This window comes from Charadrius vociferus, unplaced genomic scaffold (genome assembly GCF_000708025.1).
Source record: "Charadrius vociferus isolate BGI_N301 unplaced genomic scaffold, ASM70802v2 scaffold49, whole genome shotgun sequence".
NCBI classification, from domain to species: Eukaryota; Metazoa; Chordata; class Aves; order Charadriiformes; family Charadriidae; genus Charadrius; species Charadrius vociferus.
This window is the reverse complement of record NW_009661375.1, coordinates 3,778,304-3,795,715: the sequence shown is the minus strand read 5'-3', so window position 1 is coordinate 3,795,715 and position 17,412 is coordinate 3,778,304. Positions and strand designations below refer to the sequence as shown.

The window sequence follows — 17,412 nt, the reverse complement described above, 5'->3', positions numbered from 1 at the left end:
GTGGACGAGAGCGGCAGGGAGAACCAGGGCACGCGCTCGGAGCCCGGCACCACCCCGCCATGTAAGAGCTCGGCACCCCAAGTGTGACACCCCCACCCACAGCATGGACCCGCTCTGGTGCGGAGCCGAGGGGCCGATGCTCCCTGAGCCATCCCTCTCCCTCTCGTCCCCCCACCTCCCTGTTTATGTGCCAGGTCTCCCCAGTGTTGCGCCGCCCAGCGTCCGGCCCTCGCCCCGACCCGACGTGTCCCCGCCGGCCACGGGGACCTTTCTGCTCTACGCTCAGGGACAGCAAATCGGCTACCTCCCGCTCAACGGCACGCGGCTGCAGAAGGAGGAGGCGAAGACGCTGCTCTCCCTGCATGTACAGTATCTCCAGCGCCGGGGTCGGGGTGCAGGACCACGGGAGGGACTTGGGGACAGGCTGACGGTGCGGCTCTGCATCTCGCATCTCCCTGGACCGCTCTTGTCCGAGCTGTGATGGTCTGAGGGGTCAGCTCTCGAAGGTCGATGGTGGTTTGCGGGGATGCTGGCTGTGCCGGCTGCCTTGGTGCCAAGATGGAGGAGAAGCACTCTCCCCTCTTCCTCCAGCCGTCCCCTGCAGGGGGACGGGTCACAACTGGGGGCTGCCTGCAAAGGGAAGGAGCACGGGTGTCCCCGGCCATCGGTCCCAGGCTCCCGGGGCTGCCAGCTGCACGTCGCTACTGCAACACTTGCCTTTTCCCTTCCTCGGTCTCCTCTTGGAGCGTGGCCATGTGGATCTCCAGCCAGGCCAGACCAAGGGAGAGGAACGCTGAAAGCCGGGCCACGACCCTCCCTGCACCCCGGGGAACTGAAACACCTTGCCAAGTATTCCCTTTCCCCATCCTGAAGGTCATTCCTCGGGCTGGCTTCGCTGTCGGAGCTGTTTCTCCTTGAGCCAAAGGGTTTCAAACCCATCTGGACGTGGGTGTGTGCCTGCAGCAGCTGGCCTAAAAAAACCCCAAAAACCTCTGCTGCAGGATTCAGCCAGGGGTGTGCAGTAGGAACCCGTCGGTGTCGGGTTTTGCCAGGGAAAAGGGATTTGAGCGTCATTCCCCATTGTTGCATCTTGCAGAGTGCTCCCAATGCCGGCTGGTGGGATACAGGTGCTCACTGAGCCTCCTGGCCGTGGTCCAGGCAGGACTTCACCCTGTGTCCCTCTCTCAACCCTGGCAGGGCTCCATCGTGGTGGGGATCGACTATGACTGCCGGGAGAAGACCATCTATTGGACGGATGTGGCCGGCCGGACCATAAGCCGGGCGAGCCTGGAGCCAGGCGCTGAGCCAGAGACCATTATCAACTCAGGTGTGCTCCCATCACCGGTGACATCTGCCCAAAGCCACATCAGCAGGTCCATGCCAGTCTGTGCCCATCACGGCTCTGGGGCTGTCCTGTTTTGGGGTCCTCCATCCACACTCACATCCCTTGGCTGTGGGTCTGGCGGGTCTGGGCACTGTGACAGGTCCAGGAGCTTCATGTCCCCAGCCACTGACCACGTCCGTCCCTCTGGCAGGACTCATCAGCCCCGAGGGGCTGGCGGTGGACCACTTGCGCCGAGCCATGTTCTGGACCGACAGCGGCCTGGATAAGATCGAGAGAGCCCGGCTGGATGGCTCTGAACGGCGGGTGCTCTTCGACACGGAGCTCGTCAACCCCCGGGCCATCACGGTGGACCCCGTCCGAGGGTGAGCAGCGGTGGTTCCGCAGGGATTTGCACGCAGGGCTTTGCAGGGTGCAAGAGTCGGACACAGGCAGTGGTGCCGAGGCCCCATCCTGACCTGGGAGCAGCTCTCCTACGTTGCACACCCCGTAGGAGGGACTGGCTCTGTTTCCCACCTCCTCTTTTATTTAATAATTCAGGATTTGGCTAAACCTGCTGTTTCAGGATGTCTATTATTTTTAAAAGCTTTGAAACACGCCTGGTGTTTGAAAACACAAGCTGTGCCTCTAGGGTGCTGTTGTGATACAAAATGTGCTACTCCTAAGACTCGCCCTCGTTTAGGAGCTACAGTTTGGGTCGTAAACATGTTTGACATCATTCTGGTTTTCTTTTATAGAGATTTTTTCAAACCAAATAAAGATTTCAGGCACCCTTAAGGGGAAAGCCAGGCATCTCAGGAGACAAGAGCCAGTAATGAAGAGAAAGCCGATAATCTGCTACTGCTCCTTACTGTTTTGTGTCTTGTTTCTTCGCTATATGATTATTTCCCAAGCAACCTTTACTGGACGGACTGGAATCGTGAAGCACCCAAAATCGAAACTTCCACTGTCAACGGAGCCAACAGGCGGGTCCTGGTGAACAAGGACATCGGTTTGCCCAACGGCCTGACGTTCGACCCCTTCTCCAAGCTGCTCTGTTGGGCAGACGCAGGTAACTTCACCGAGGACGGATCAGACCACCACACGTTAAGCCTCGAGGGGAAAAAAACAACTATATCTGGTTTTAGCCCGTTGCTACCTGTGGGCTTCTCTGCCCTTTTCCACTGTCCTGTCCCAAAGGACTTGGTGTGACAGGGTCGGGGAGGGGCTCACACCATGAGTTGCATCTACATCCTTAGGCTGAGAAGCTGTTTCAAAATTTAGCGGATACAAAGAGTGCATTTGGTGTGGGGTGGTTTTTTTTTTTGTGGCCCAGTAACTGTCTTGTGTTTGAAAAGGAACGAAGCACCTGGAGTGCACATTCCCCGACGGGACAGGCCGGCGCATCATACAGAACAACCTCAACTACCCCTTCAGCATCATCAGTTACGCCAATCACTTCTACCACACGGACTGGAGGAGGTAAGGAAAGAAATCCCGCTCCTTCCCATAGCCAGGAACGCTGAGCTAGCAGTTCCGAGGGCTCCGCTCCCCTAAGCAGCCGGGAGCCAACCTCCGCCACTCCCTGCCGGAGCGGTCGCTGCTAGGGAAGCAGCTCGGAGGGGCTTCGAGCCAGAGGGGCAAAAAGAAACGCTGTCCCCAGCCTGCACCCTGGTCCCCAGCGCTGGCACCTCACCAGAGGGCTCTTTTGGGTCTCCTGCCGTGCCACGGTCAGCAACGCCCGCTTGTAAATCTCAGCGCAGCAGAGTTGTTTAGAAACAAGCCCAGCTTCCTGGGAGGGACAGAAATAGTGGTGTGTTTTGGTTGGTTTTTTTTTGTTGTTTTTTTTTTTTTTTTAAATAGAACTTGGCACAAATTTCTGACTCTAGATTAAAGTCAAAAGATTCTGTCCTCAGCCGTTCCCTCTCCCCCGCCACCCAAGGCCCTCGACATCAGGAACTCGCCTCTATTCCCACTCCAGCTGGAAGCTCTCAAAACTTCCATCAAATCTTAGCAGATTACAACAAACACTTAAACGCTTGCCACGCTTGGAGGAGACTCTGAGGGAGATAATCTCTCCTTGGAAGGCTGTCTCTGTGACTCTGCATCACCAAAGAGAAATGCACTGAATGAGCTGGACGTAGATTTTACGGGGCAACTTTCTTTCCACTTGTTCTGCAGGTGTTCAGACCAACCTTTTTAGCTATCTCTGTTTTTAAGCGCATGTAGATGGGGCGAGGGGGGAACCAAACCCAAGTTTCAGAGATGATTAAAGCACTTCTCCCCCTTTTATCACCAGGGACGGTGTGATAGCCATCGATAAAGAAACCGGCTCCTTTACCGATGAGTATCTTCCAGAGCAGCGATCGCATCTCTATGGAATAACCGCAGTTTATCCCTACTGCCCTGGAGGTAAAACACAAGAAAACCCACCCCCTTCTTTATTGTCTGACAGCAGTTATATGCTTGACATGCTAAAGGCGTCCCTTTCTCTCTTCATCAGCGAGGAAATAGTAACTGCTATTTCGAGAAACAACGATCTTTGCACCCAAAAGAACTTCAGACCCAGAAAACTGTAACTGCATGCAACTAAAGGGGGGAAAGCCCTTAACCAAAGCCAATGAAGCGACCTACTTTCCTGCAAAAGATTATCGAATATTTTTTGAAGTTATACCTCAAGTCTTTACTACTGTATTTTTTTAAAAGTGAAAAACATTGATATATTACAAAAAAAAAAAAAATAGAATGGTCCTGTGAATCTTAGGCCATTACTCTAACTCTTGCTTATGCAAGCAAATTTAAAATGTAGCTTTCTTATTCAAATGTTTTATTTTATTGGAAGAAGAATGGATTAATTTTTAATAGGTTTGACAATCTGACCAACAGGTCCTTTTATCCAAAAATAAGCGCCTACGGGGAGCTGTGGATGCAGTATCTTGCTGGGTCTAAATAATCTCCAGCCCTGAAGACAGAGACTGTGTGTGCTCCAGAAGTGTGCAGAACAGTTACGTGATCCGGCAAAGGCATTGAAGTTTTTCCAGAAGGCAATTCTGTATTTTCACCACTGCCTCAATGCATGTCTTTTAGTATTTATATTAGAAGAATATGCTAGAATTGATCTGTTCATGCTTGTTGGTTCTTCGAAGTGCCTTCATAGACCTACCCAGCGTAGACCAATACATGTTCAGAAATACCATTTACGTTGTAATGCTTCACTTTTTCTAGGTTACTTCAATAATTGAATAAAATGGTTGTTTTAAGTTTCCCTTTGGATTAAGTTTTTAAATATTTCAGTTGGAGGGCAGACTGCAGAGAAGCAGCAGGCAAGCCAGGAGCGAGCCGTTCCTACGGCAGGACCTCAGCAAAAGAGGAATCTGCAGAGCCTTTGTGTAACGCTCCCTTCTCAACACGAAGCCAAACACAATGAAAAAGAAAAAGTCGTATTTGCCAACTCAGAGCTAATCAGAACAATTTGTCTCTTTCCCCCAGCTTCGTTTATTTAAAGAAAAATGATAATTCATTAGAAGTCAGCATTCAATTTCCTGTTTTCTTTCCAAACAGTAAAATAATACCATTTCAAACTGCATGCCAGAGTTGTACATAATTCCTAATTCTACTAAGTACACAAGAGACTAAAAGCTTTTATCTGTTCATCTCCCGACTTTCCCCAGTCTGTGGTCCGTCTTGGGATCAGCAATAATCGCCTGAACTGCTACAATCGCCTCGTTAATTTTTGTTTGCAGCTCTCGGAGCTCCTCTATATGCAGCAGTCGGAGAATTTGGGCAGCTTCATTGAGGACAGCATCTGGGTGAGTCGCAGAAAGAGAAGTGGTATCAAGCGCTTTCATCTGACATGAAGGTCTTAAGAAAAGCTTAATCTAAGCTAATGCTCTGCACTTCATTCACGCTTGTGGTTTTCATATGTGAAATAAGAAACAACTTTCCCTGCTTGCTAGCGAGGGACAGGGTGCACTGCAAAACTTTGCTCGGCTTCCGGCAGCCCTTGCGGTAATCTGCAGCCACGTCGGGTCAGTATGGAGCGTTCCGAGTGGTAATTTAGGTGTACGTGGGGCGAAAGTGAAGGCAGACCAGCGGAGTCTCAGGTCATCTGGCTATTGCTTACAAAATAATCTCTCAGGTCATGCCAACTCGCCCTGCCTCTGATTAGATTTTAGGTAATTTATGCAGCTAAAAACACACGGAAGGGAAGAAGCGCAGAGGTCCTCTGCTGGTAGAAACAAGATTTACAGGACAACAGTGAGGAGATGCATTCCTTCCGCTTGCAAACGTGGCTGCCATTAAAAGCCGCTATTTAAACAGTACTCTGCAACAACATATTCCACAGCTAAGATTTATGCTTTTCTGTTCCAAAACAAAATGCTCAGGAGTGCTCGTAAATAACAAGCTGGGAGGGAGCAATTCTTTCCACTACAGGCTTCTAGACGAATTGTGCTTTTTTTACTGTACGCACTATCTACATATTTGACAGTAATATACTCGTCAAAGGCAAACATCACTATTTCAAAGTAACATTAAGAGAACTGCTTACCTCCTGTGTCAAAACCAAGAATGTGCTTTTCTAAAGCAACAGGCAAACCCTTTAAAAAGAAAAAGCATGTTCAAATGTAATTAGAAACATCATTTTGCAGGTTTGGAAAATCAAACCAAGTACTACAGCGGGTAACTCTGGAGGAGAGGACACTTAGAGTTTTGCTTATGTGTGTGATGACTTCAAGAAGTCATCATGCTTGATTAAACGAGCGGCTTTGTGGTCTGCAACATCAACCCCAGAGTATTACTACAGAAAAATCTTCATGCTTGATAATCCCCCTACTTGTCAAGCGAACCCCATTGGATACACACTGCCCACATTCAATCCTTAAAAGGCTAACAGCAGCACTGCAAGAGAACTCCCAATCCAGCCACATCGCTACCCAAAGAAAAAGCATGCACAAACTAGGGTTTCTTAGGAACTATTGCCTTTAGACAGCTGCCAGTTTTCAAAGCGCTGGCTGATTTTGAGAGTTCTAAAAATTCTCTCTAATCTAAGTGAGTTCCTCAAGCACTGAACTTGCAACCTCCGTCGATGTCCCCAGAAGCATCTTCTCAAGTGTTAAGCTTACGAATAAAGCTAAACATTCATGTTTCTAAACACTTGCTCTATTAAGACAGTACAAGGAAAAGTTTTATTAGTGGTCATTTATAAGCATTGCTCTCTCTCTCCAGCTGTGGAGGAGCGGTCATGCTAAACAATTACTCACCACGTTTCAACATGCACATAAAATTAGACTTAAACAATGCAAATCTTAGAATTTGCTTTTACTACCTCTATAACTTTTTTCAACATTTGCCTTGCACGACAATTCAATACCGTTAATTTCTCCAATGATGACATTGTAAACCTTCTAAACAGTGAGGATTTCTTTTAAAGGCTTTTATACACATGTAAAACAAATTCTGAGTTGATCAAAACAACACAAACTGAACGTAAACAGCTGACTGCAACTAACTCTAATATCCCACTTTCAAGAAGTGGTTCTTTTCCATGGCCTTTACAGTAAAATGGATGTTCAACTGCAATCTTAAAAATACATCTGCACTGTTAAAATTTAACCAGCATGTTGTTAAGAATGCCACTTCAAACAGAGTCTAGCAATACCAGATTTTGTACATATACTTTTTCAGAAATCAGGTTTATACTTAAGGCTGCCAAGAGCTCACGGCCGCCCTAGTGTGTTCTCACAGCCACACGAGCAGCAAAACATTGATTCAGTTGGTTTTCCCCCGGGCCACTGCAGGCACCTCCAGCGCTGGGTGGCCACACTGGCACCTTCAGAAGTGGTCTTTTGAGATCCCCTGATAGCATAGTGTCACTTCCCCTGCTTTCCTCCCACCACCTGGTATGTTAGCTCCCTTCTGGCTGGTGGAAGCCGTCTTTGACAGCGCAGCAGACGGGCCTTTCCCAAGCCCCGTAGCTGTAGCACTGGTCTCACGGCAGGCACTGGGCTCTACAGGCACCCGCTGCTGCTACAACCACAAGAGGCACGTGCTCGTTCATTTGCGCAGCAGCTTCAAACGGGAAGAGAAGCGAAGAGCACCTTTAAGTCTGTTACCCTGCAGACCACTTCAATTCTCAGCCTCACTCCCCAAAAATTCGATTTAAAACTGCTGCACAAAACACTTGCAATGGACCTGACCACCGCAGCCATCTGCCGTGTGTCAACCGTAAAACTGGATTACCCAGGAGTGAGAGGGGGAAAAAAGGTTTCCAGATTCAGAGTAGGGGGAAAGCGTACCCACTTTGTTATGCTTTTTAACAAGCCCCAGGTATAGCCTTCGGAAGCATCCTTAAAATGATCCTGAAGGGCGTTTGTTGTACATGATCCTACCTAGGACACACTCATCAGGCAAGGAAAGCCCAGGAGGACAGGCTACGAGTCTGTCAGTATAAATGTGAATCCTGTCTAGACACTGAGTACACTGAACTGCCAGCCACTCAAAACATAAGCTTAAAAAAAAAAAAGTGTCATGTCTTATCTTGAAAACTGTACTTCGACAACCCAACAAGATAAATCTCGTCGTATTTGGTACATTTAAACCACAAGCACAGCAGCTTAAGTTTCCTCAGCATAGTCCTCATATACATCCTTCAGTCAGAGAACATTTCTGCGTCTATTTAATGTTTTCCCCACTCTATCTGGATATTGCCAAGAATGCAACTCGTGACATTCTGTCGTCTGCCATGCAGCAGTCAGACATTTATAACCTGTTCAAAGGAACAAGACTTAATACACAGACTGTCACTGCATAGTGTTTTGGCCATTAACAAGCCAGCCAAAAACCAGAAGCAGAGGTTTATGTTTCCTCTCCTTCTGTCCTGCGACCCACCTATCCCCTCTGCTTTTAAGATATTTTCTTCAATCATCTGATACGTTACGATGTTGATGATCGCTGCTGGCACAGATAAAGCTGTTTTTCTGCCTCCACCCCTCTGCCTTTTCTCCACCCCACTTGAAATTTAGCATTCCTAATGAGAATACACTCCCAGTGACATATATCACATTCAGTGACGCAGTGGCATTTCAACCTAAGACCTGACGATTCTTTGAGGACCTACTGAATCGGAACAATTCTTTGTCAGGAAAAAAATCGCATTCCTTAAAGCAGCTAGTTCTGCCAAACTCACACAAAATCCCATTTTGATCCCTGCATGTCAGCCGTGCAGCTATGTAAACAACTAAAAGCAGCTTTTTATTAACATTAGTTATAGAATCTAAAACAGCTACAGCAGTCTCAGCTGCTTTCATATTTTCCTGCTCTTTTAACAGTTTTACAGAAGTAAAAGACCAAAGCTTTGATTTACTGTTCCAACGCTTCCAGCAATTACTGGGCTGCAACTCAGAGCACCTGCGAGTGCCACTTAGTAAACACCATAAGCAGTGTTATGATAATAAATAAAGCATGGACTGTCCTGAACAGCTGTCAGGAAAGATGAAAGGACTCGTGCTCTCTGTCCAGATCCACTCACTTTAACAGGGACACTTCTAAACATACACCTGCGGAGCAAGGGAGGCAGCCTTCCCTGGCTGCGCCCAAGACCCAGTGCCAGCAGCTGCTGCGCCAAATGCCAGAGAGAAGAGCTGGAGAACTGGGATGTTTAAGAAATGACAATCTGAAAAACCACAGTCATCCCCTGGAACATCTTAGAAACGGACAGCCTGTGGTTAGAAAATAATTCTGCCAAACCGGAGGTTTAAGTGCAGAAGTTTCCTTCACCATTTCTTTTTGGGGAGGGAGGAGCTGGATAACCAACATCCCATTCCTTAAACACATCCGAGGTGTACATATGAAGGAAAGCACTCCACACAAGGCACGTTTCAACCTGTTTACACAGCCAACACTGCTGGTACCAAGGAAAAGCCAGGTCACACACTTCTTCTCATACTGTAGGCCTACCGCACTGAACAGCGAGGATAATCCTCTAGCAAGTATGAAGATAGGAGAACAGCTATTTACATGATATATCTTACAGGTACGTATATTTATACTCATCCGAAACAAGAAGAGCTTTGTATACTCTCCATAATCCTCCGAGTTTAGAATCAGGATGGCAAAGATAAAGCAAGTTTCTACCACCCTCCTCAAGGAAGCGTTTAAACAGAATTCATTTTGACCGAGATGGCAGACATTTATGCCTACATTTCTTTACTCGATATCAAATAATTAACACTACACTCATGCACTGTGTATACAAACCTCCTTGGACTGAGTGGCCTTCGCTATGGCGTCCTGCGTCAAGCGCTCTTGAACCAAAATGCGAATTGCCTAGGAAAAACATTTAAAAGCAAGAGTAATTAATTTATGTCTTGATGCATTTCTCAGCAATTCCAAGGGAAAGGGAGCCAACATTATAACCTCAAACCGCCAGTTTTGTGACTTTTCCAAAAACTCTTTCAGACCTTAAACCTTTTCAGATAGCACTGTTTTTTGCAAGCAGTGTCTTATACAGGTGTAGTCTCTTGGGCTGCAGGAAGGCAGCTTAAGCAGAAGAGACAAGGACATTACACTATTAAATTCAGCCACTACCGGGCCAGAAACTGCAAAGTACTAGGAATGGTCAAGAAAGCTTGCAATTCCCTGAACGAGCTGATTGCGATCCCAAAGCGGCAGCACCGTTTTTACTTTTCTGAGACAGCACACCTCTAACGCTGCAGCAATACGGCTTTTCGGGAAGGAATTCCTGCTATCGGCATCTTTTCGTAGGTGCCGAACCATCTTCCACATGCAGAGAAACCTGGAGCAAGGCTACCCGCCCAGGTTTTAAAAACAGCGAGAGCAGAAAGGAATTATTTTTAGACATAGGAACAAGAACACCCTTGATTTTAACAATCCTGCTGCTCATCTGTTTTTACCAGCTACTGTACACAGCATGAAATCATATCGGAGCTATCAGCTACTGATACCTACAGCTGTAAATGCCTCTAAAAATAACAGAAAGAATACCATGCAGGCAGACTTCCACCAGAAAGAACTGGGTCTGTCAAACACATTCCTCAGACTTTCCCTGATAAGTAGCCAAATGTGACAGAAGCAGCCCTACTGCTTCACATTTCTCCCCCAAGATTTCTCCCGGTTTTGGTCATGATTAAAGTTGAGATCATACTAGAAAGTTGCCACTGAATACTTCTAGAAATTTTTCTAACTGAAGGGAGTAGCCTGGACAAAATAGTGATTTGACGAGGAGTTCAACTTTAAATGCCAGCTGTGAAACCAGACCCTGTATAAGAGAATTCTGAGTGCCTTTTGCATTAGAAAAAGGATATCCAACTGTGTAACACAGATGCTTTCTGATCAACGTGCCAGATTTAAATGAATAAAATGGGACTCCAAATATCTCTCTGCTCACTCTGGCCAAGGTCTGGCAAGCTTGTGGCATGCTTGTACCCTTTGGCCTTCCCTAAACATCCATTCCAGAGTGTCCAAGCCCGAATAGGGATCATAACTTCGCTGCATGTGCAGTGCAAACCTGTTTATTGTGGTGTAGAATTGAAGAGTTTCACTGACACATTCTAATACCACAAACCCCTGAAAACTAGCATTGCTGTTGTTCGTGTAACACGAATTGCCATTGCAGAAATCTGTTCTCACTGCAATTAAAAGCAAGAAAATTCAGGCTGGTGGTCCAACCACTTCTGTCTGAAAATGTGAGACTTGGCAATGTGGAAATAGTGACAAATATAAATACATTTATGCAGAAAACCCATTCTGCTTTCTCTTTGAGTTGCCAGTACCAAATTAGATGAACCCAGATAAAGTTTGCTAGCCTCGAGACAATCCTGTAGGAAGACCTGAAGCAACTCTGTCTATTAAGAGCTGAGCTCATGCTGCAGATCCTCAACATCGCCATTCACAAGGTCTCTTCTCTCTCTGCCTTATATCCCTTTTCACTGGTTTTTGTGGGGTTTGAGGGATTGGGGTTTTTTTAGGGGGTTGATATATGAGACCTCCGCCGCTCTTTTAAGATTAGTGAAGGGTTCAAAGGCTATTTTGGGAAGACAAAGGAGGATACCATACTGGGGAGAATGAGAAAATGGTTGATGGGATAGCTGCAGGCCCTCAATTCCTTAAGAAACCAGGCTAACGTGGTAATACTGTTTAAATATACCTGGCATAGGCTTACACACACTATATAAACTTCAACACCCACAGCATTCAGTTTCTCCAAAATAAGTTGAACAAATATCACAGGTACTGTAACATTTGTTGTTTTTTTTTTTGAGTGAAATGAGTTTATTTTGGTGTCAAACAAAACCAAACTTATTTCCGTATCATGACACGATCAGTTAGGAACTCAGGATTGCTATAGTCTCAGTCAATACAATACTTCAAAAATACCATTAAGGTTCAACTCAAAAGTTTACAGATAACTACGGAGTTCCACCACTAAGTCACAAATTTTCTCAAAGTCATAAAAAAGTCATAAAAATTTAGAAAATTAATTAGCTTATCTACCGCATTTAAAAGCCACGATTAGTTGTCAAGACTGAATTAAACTGACTTCAGTAATGACAAGAAGTAAACAGTTCATAGGACCAAAAGGAGGAGGAGGAAGCTTTCAGCTGTGGCTTCTCCCTAGGTTGGTTGTTTTAAAACCATCCTTTGCATCACTTAGCCTCCATGATTTCAACTTTCTCTTAATTTCTAGCACTGGAATACAATCTTCTCCTTTGAGCATATTACTCAATATTTCTGAGGTTCATTAAAAACATATAAAGCGGTACTTCCGTAAACTGTGCCAAACCACTTCAAATTCTGAACAACAATTCTCAGCGTTGGAATTCCAGGAACTCAGCTACAATTGAATTGTTTACCAAGATAATTATCCCTGCATTAATTTCCATTATTTATATTCTGTGTTTTTATCTGCTTGAGAAGGCACATACGGGATGAGTTTTACTTTCTATTTGTGCCTAAAAAGTCATAGTTATGAGTAAGTGTGCACCACAAGCTATTACACACATACCAGCCACTGTGGAAAAGAAGGAAGAAAGGAGGTGTGAAAACTGTGAAACTCACCTTAAGCATTACCAAGTAATCATCATGTCGCTGAATTTGAAGCAGATTAGCTAAAGCCATCACTCCAGCCTTGAAATCAGGATTATTCACTGTGAAAATAATCATCGTCATTAAAAATATACGCTAGTTTATCTGACTCCAAAAGACAGAATTGGCTTCCTGACTCCATGGTATTGGATTGCTCTCAAGGATGGACAAGGCTATGGATACACAGCAACGAGCAACCACTTAGTCTGGGTATAAAGCAATCAAAGTGTGCACTAGGCTTTGTACCCAGGCTGCAGAACACCATCCAAGCACAAACAGCATTGTTTTCAATGCCAAACATATTGCTTCTGTCCTACCGCACAGGAAACCTGCGTTGAGTCTTTAAAAATAAAGTCAATTACATGAAAGTATCCTCTTTTATAAGTCTTTCTATCACTGCAGAGCAGAACTGTGCCTGCTGGGTGAGTGCAGGACCAATTCCTAGCTGTCTTTTTGTAGAAGGAGCAATGAGAGAAGACTTGGGGGATTTAGGGCTAATTTTAGTAGCTATTTTCCCCCACTTCCATTTATTGTGAATGTGCCTAGCAGTCAAAAAAATTAAAATGATTATGAGAGGGGTACACCCAGCCAACATGTAAAGCATGACAGTACTGAAGTAAACAGTCTGCCATCATGTTTGCTTAGCTTTTGTTTTTTTAAAGATATGTTAGAGTCTACAGTCAAAAGGTATCTTGCTATTCACCCTAACCCACAGTAAGTACTCACGTTTTATAGAGCTCACTGCAAAGCTGTTAAGATAAACACCCTTCAGCTGCTTCCTCATCACCTGATAAGAGCCCGCCCCTCAACTTACTCATATCTGATTAATTCTCTGGGCACCTCATTCTGCTGGGAAAGATCTTCCCCTCTGCCCTTTCCCTTTTTTCCAACAGGAAAAGCTCTGCATCAGCACACATGAAAACACCTGGGATTCACATGGAGCTGCTCCTCTTTCTTTTAGCGGGAATGCAGACAAGTGCAAACAACCCTAAGTAACTCTCAAAACGCTGTTCACAAAGAGGCAGTTTGAGCCAGCAGTGAAAAAATATATGAACTCTGCATTCCTAAAGCTTTAAATAGGGCTTTATAAAGTTGTATGTATCACAGTACTGTAACAAAGATCATCGCACAGGCCACAGAACACATTCACATATGATGCATCCGTGCAGTAGGCTGCTGCACACTTACCATCCAAGTTAATCAGCGGTTCCGCATTTTTTGCTGTATTGTCAGTATTTTTAGCACCATCAGGGGTAGAATCCTTATACTTATCAGCTGTTAAATTAAGAAGCAAACATGAACACCATTAGAGCTAATGACAAAAATAACTAGTTAAAAGTTTAGAGCTGAGCTGTACTTTGCAATAGCTGTACTTCTGGTGTATGGTAATTGCCCAAGAGCATTCTGGGCTCCTAAGCTGACATTTTGGAGATCCCTACTAAGGTCCCCAAAGGCTGCCGTTCTAGTGAGCTACCCTAACAGCTCTCATCTGCAGAGAGCTTATGTGCTATCCCAGAGCAGCATCAGAGCATGCTCCACACTTATGTAGGGCATTACGCTCTTGATTAAGGCTCTTCCTACAGTCTTCATCCCAGAAGGCTGAACAAGCTGCACCTTACAGTTCTACTACTTTTAAAATCCATCAGTTCAACTAGCATTGGCCCTTTGCCTCAATCCGCAGCATATGTAGGGCTCAAGAACTACAGATTGACATTGGTTCTGATCAGGGAGTGAAACATTTCCAGTGAAGGCTCTGCTGCAGCATTCGTCTACAACCCACACAGAGGTTTTTCAAGCCTTTTGAACATGGGACCTCCTGTCTCCTCCATCTTCACGCACCCCTGAGTCACAGGCAGCTCATTTTCTCCGTCATAAGGGACTGAGAACCGGCTCTACAGATTCCAAGTATTTATATCCCGTTCTTGTCTTGGGCAGAGCTCAGCCCTGCAGGAATTAAAGGCAATGGAAAACAGTACTTTGGCTATTATGTTTGCCACCAGTAATTACATTTGTATCTGCACTCTCACCATAAGGAAATGAAACTGCTGCTGATTGTTGAGATTTAGCTCAACTTTTTTCAAAACCTTGCCCTAGTTCCCAAGGGTTCAGCATCTACTCCCTGTGAAACAAGGGTCTAAAAAGAACTTATTTGAATAAATATAGTACTAAAGAAAATGCATTTAATACACTTAAGTATTAATACACTTAAGTAAGTTCTCCTAAAGGCAATCCCACAGGAAGAAGGGTATAAATGTATACAATGGGGTTTGCTATATCCAGAAATAAAGTAATAAATGGAAGTATGCTACTGCACTGTCCCCCAGGAGCTGAGCTGAAGAGAAACAGTTCACATCTGAATACGGTGCAAAATCAAACAGATTAAATGGCATTTAAGAAAACAATATACACTTTTGACATGGTCTAAATTTGACAAATACTTCATAGAATTAAATAGAAGCCCACGTTTCCCTACCATTTTGAAATATTAAATATATTCATCCATACCATTATCTCCATACTCGAGCCTAACAGCTAAGCCAAGAAGCCAGTCCACTGTTTCTTGTCGTTCTTGTATTTTGAAAGGACAGTTTACATCTTTCATATACTGTTGAGTAGAAAGAAGAGAAAACATGTATATGTTACTGACCTGTATGAATTAGCTAGGAGCACAGAACTGTTTTGTAAACAGTTACGTTCCCACAGACCTCACAGTTGTTAGAAGATAGTTATTTACATTGCATATTTACAAGCATCATCATGAAGTGTCCTGTAGCATCTGATCCATTTTAGAGCACTCCAATCCAGAGTAACTCGAGTCTGCCATTTAGTAATGGCACCTATTTTTTAATGAATGTTATGCACTGTCAGATTGCAAACAGAGAAACCAAAGATACCCCTTTCTTTGCTCTCTGTTCACTTTACACAGTAAGGAGAGGCGAGAGAAGTGGGAAGCGCAGAGAACAAAAGTGACATCAAAAACTTCCCATCTAAAGCAGGGAGGAGGAAGGATGCTACACCTAAAACTTTCACAATACTGAAATCAGGGTACAACCCTGACTTTAAACCACCCAGACAAAAATCATAGGATTCTGAGAAGTAATTTTCCCTTTCTTAGGGACTGTGTACAACAGGAGAGGACAAAACGTGGCTGAGACACCATCTCTGCTCTTCTGAAGCCAGAAGACAGGACCCAGCCCGGCCTGCTGCCTAGACTCCCGAAGCCCATGACATAGTGACATTCTGCTGTCCCCCTCTGCCAGAGAGACAAATGCCACACAGCCTCTACTCCAGCAGCACAAGCACTGGAGGGAAAGGGCATCCAGGGCTGGAGAGCACTAGCAGGCAGGGATTCCTGGCAGACGTGCAGAGAAGGACATTCTGGCCAAGTCCAGAAAGATACCACTGATACAGCAGCAGTACCAGCTGCCCGTAATTCTAATATCACTTACATTTATGTATGCGATATTAGAATGCCTTGCCTTAGGCTCCCTCCTGAAAAGCATGAGCACTGCAACTCCAATCCTCCTGGGCACTGAACAAGGGAAGCAGTTCCAGGGGAAAAAAAGGCGAGATGAATGGGCACTGAGCATTACAGAACAGCATTTTCGGCTCCTCGCAGGGCTGTTCGGAGAGAAAGGGAGCAGGAACCAAGAGGGAAAGCTCAACAGCCCTGTGGTGACTCAAAACGCTCCCGAGCACGCAGGAGATCACTCGCAAAATGGTGGCTGCTTGCCATACTTTGCGCTAGCAGTGGAAAATCATCTGTCTAGAATAACAAGAGGCGCAGAGATGAGCTGCAGTAGCTTTCTTCCACACCCTTGCAAAGCCTATGAGTACATTAGCCTAATCCATTTTCTTTTGGTACGTAAGAATCATTAATGCAGAAAAAGCTATCTATTTGTAGTCAATCTTCTTTCTACTCCAAGAGCTGAATCAAATCAGACAAAAACCAGATTAGGATGGATACCACCTATTGCAAAACCAAAGATGACTGAAAATTACATACAAAAAGTTCCACCATCTTAGTAACTCCTACAGTTTGGCTTCAGTAACACATTTACATCCTAGGAACATAAAAGTTCAGAGACAGGACAAATATTCAGAGTAATTTACATCCAACAACTACAACAGCTGTTAATCATCATTTACATTGGCATTTCAAATTGCGTTTGAAACAAAATACCTTTTCAAACGATTTGGGCCAGTCATCACTGTGTATGTTTCTTAAATTCCCTCGGTCTTCAATCTTGTAATGTCTGATTTTCTGGTCTTCAAGCCAGACAATAAAATTTCTGAATTCTGTTTCATCTGTTGAGAGAAGTAAATGAAACAAAAATTAACCAATATCGTAAGGGCAAAATTCCAATTCATGCAAACAAATACTGGTGCCCCACAGCACTTTTGTACTTTACCATAAAGAAAGACCTAACACTAAAATCATGTATTCCAGGATAACCTCTGAAGACTGAGTGTTTTCGATTTTTCAAGTCACTTCAAACTGTCCGTGGCTGACAGACTCTACCAAAAGGCACCAGCCAACAGACTGTTTTTATTGAGAATATAGTTATAACTTACTAAGCGAAGAAGGGAAGGTGAAACAATGATCGAGAAATTCAGTTCCTAACCCTGTTATCTGGACAAACACGTTACATGTAGCAGTAACCCCCCATCTCTTCCAAAGAGCAACACGCAAAACTCGTGACTGTGCAAAGACATTTTTTTCCTTCACTGTTGACTCAACTTTTCTTGGTTGTTGACCCAACATCTCATTATTTGGGAGCTGGAATTCCACAATACAACAACTGTGGTCCAAACAGAGCTATTTGTACCAGACGAAGCAATTAGCCTGCACCTGTGCTTCAGTAACAGAATTCAGTTCTGGACACAACAGAGCACAGCTCTGGTGTATCACCGGCCCCTCAAAAACTAGCTGTGATATTTTGGCTTTGGATGAGCTTTAATATCCTGAGTTAGTGAGTTTAAAATCC

The 17,412-nt window shown here is 44.8% G+C and overlaps 2 protein-coding genes across 2 annotated transcripts in view; one reads left to right on the top strand and one right to left on the bottom strand.

The window, feature by feature from the left end:
- NID2 (nidogen 2 (osteonidogen)) overlaps positions 1-4,563 on the top strand; it is a 13,878-nt gene extending 9,315 nt beyond the window's left edge. Inside the window, exons 8-15 of the mRNA XM_009893944.1 lie at positions 3-61; positions 195-364; positions 1,198-1,327; positions 1,536-1,707; positions 2,236-2,393; positions 2,680-2,803; positions 3,621-3,733; positions 4,547-4,563. Coding sequence (XP_009892246.1) covers positions 3-61; positions 195-364; positions 1,198-1,327; positions 1,536-1,707; positions 2,236-2,393; positions 2,680-2,803; positions 3,621-3,733; positions 4,547-4,563 — 943 coding nt within the window. The remainder of the gene's footprint in view (positions 1-2; positions 62-194; positions 365-1,197; positions 1,328-1,535; positions 1,708-2,235; positions 2,394-2,679; positions 2,804-3,620; positions 3,734-4,546) is intronic.
- Positions 4,564-4,795: 232 nt separating this feature from the next.
- LOC104294348 (chromosome unknown open reading frame, human C14orf166) lies at positions 4,796-16,739 on the bottom strand (the record flags this gene model as incomplete). Its single annotated transcript, XM_009893943.1, has 7 exons — positions 4,796-5,126; positions 5,871-5,919; positions 9,578-9,646; positions 12,398-12,486; positions 13,613-13,699; positions 14,930-15,029; positions 16,608-16,739. Coding segments are annotated over 7 exons (681 nt in total), but the record flags the coding sequence as incomplete, so codon positions are not given.
- Between the last annotated feature and the right edge of the window lie 673 nt (positions 16,740-17,412).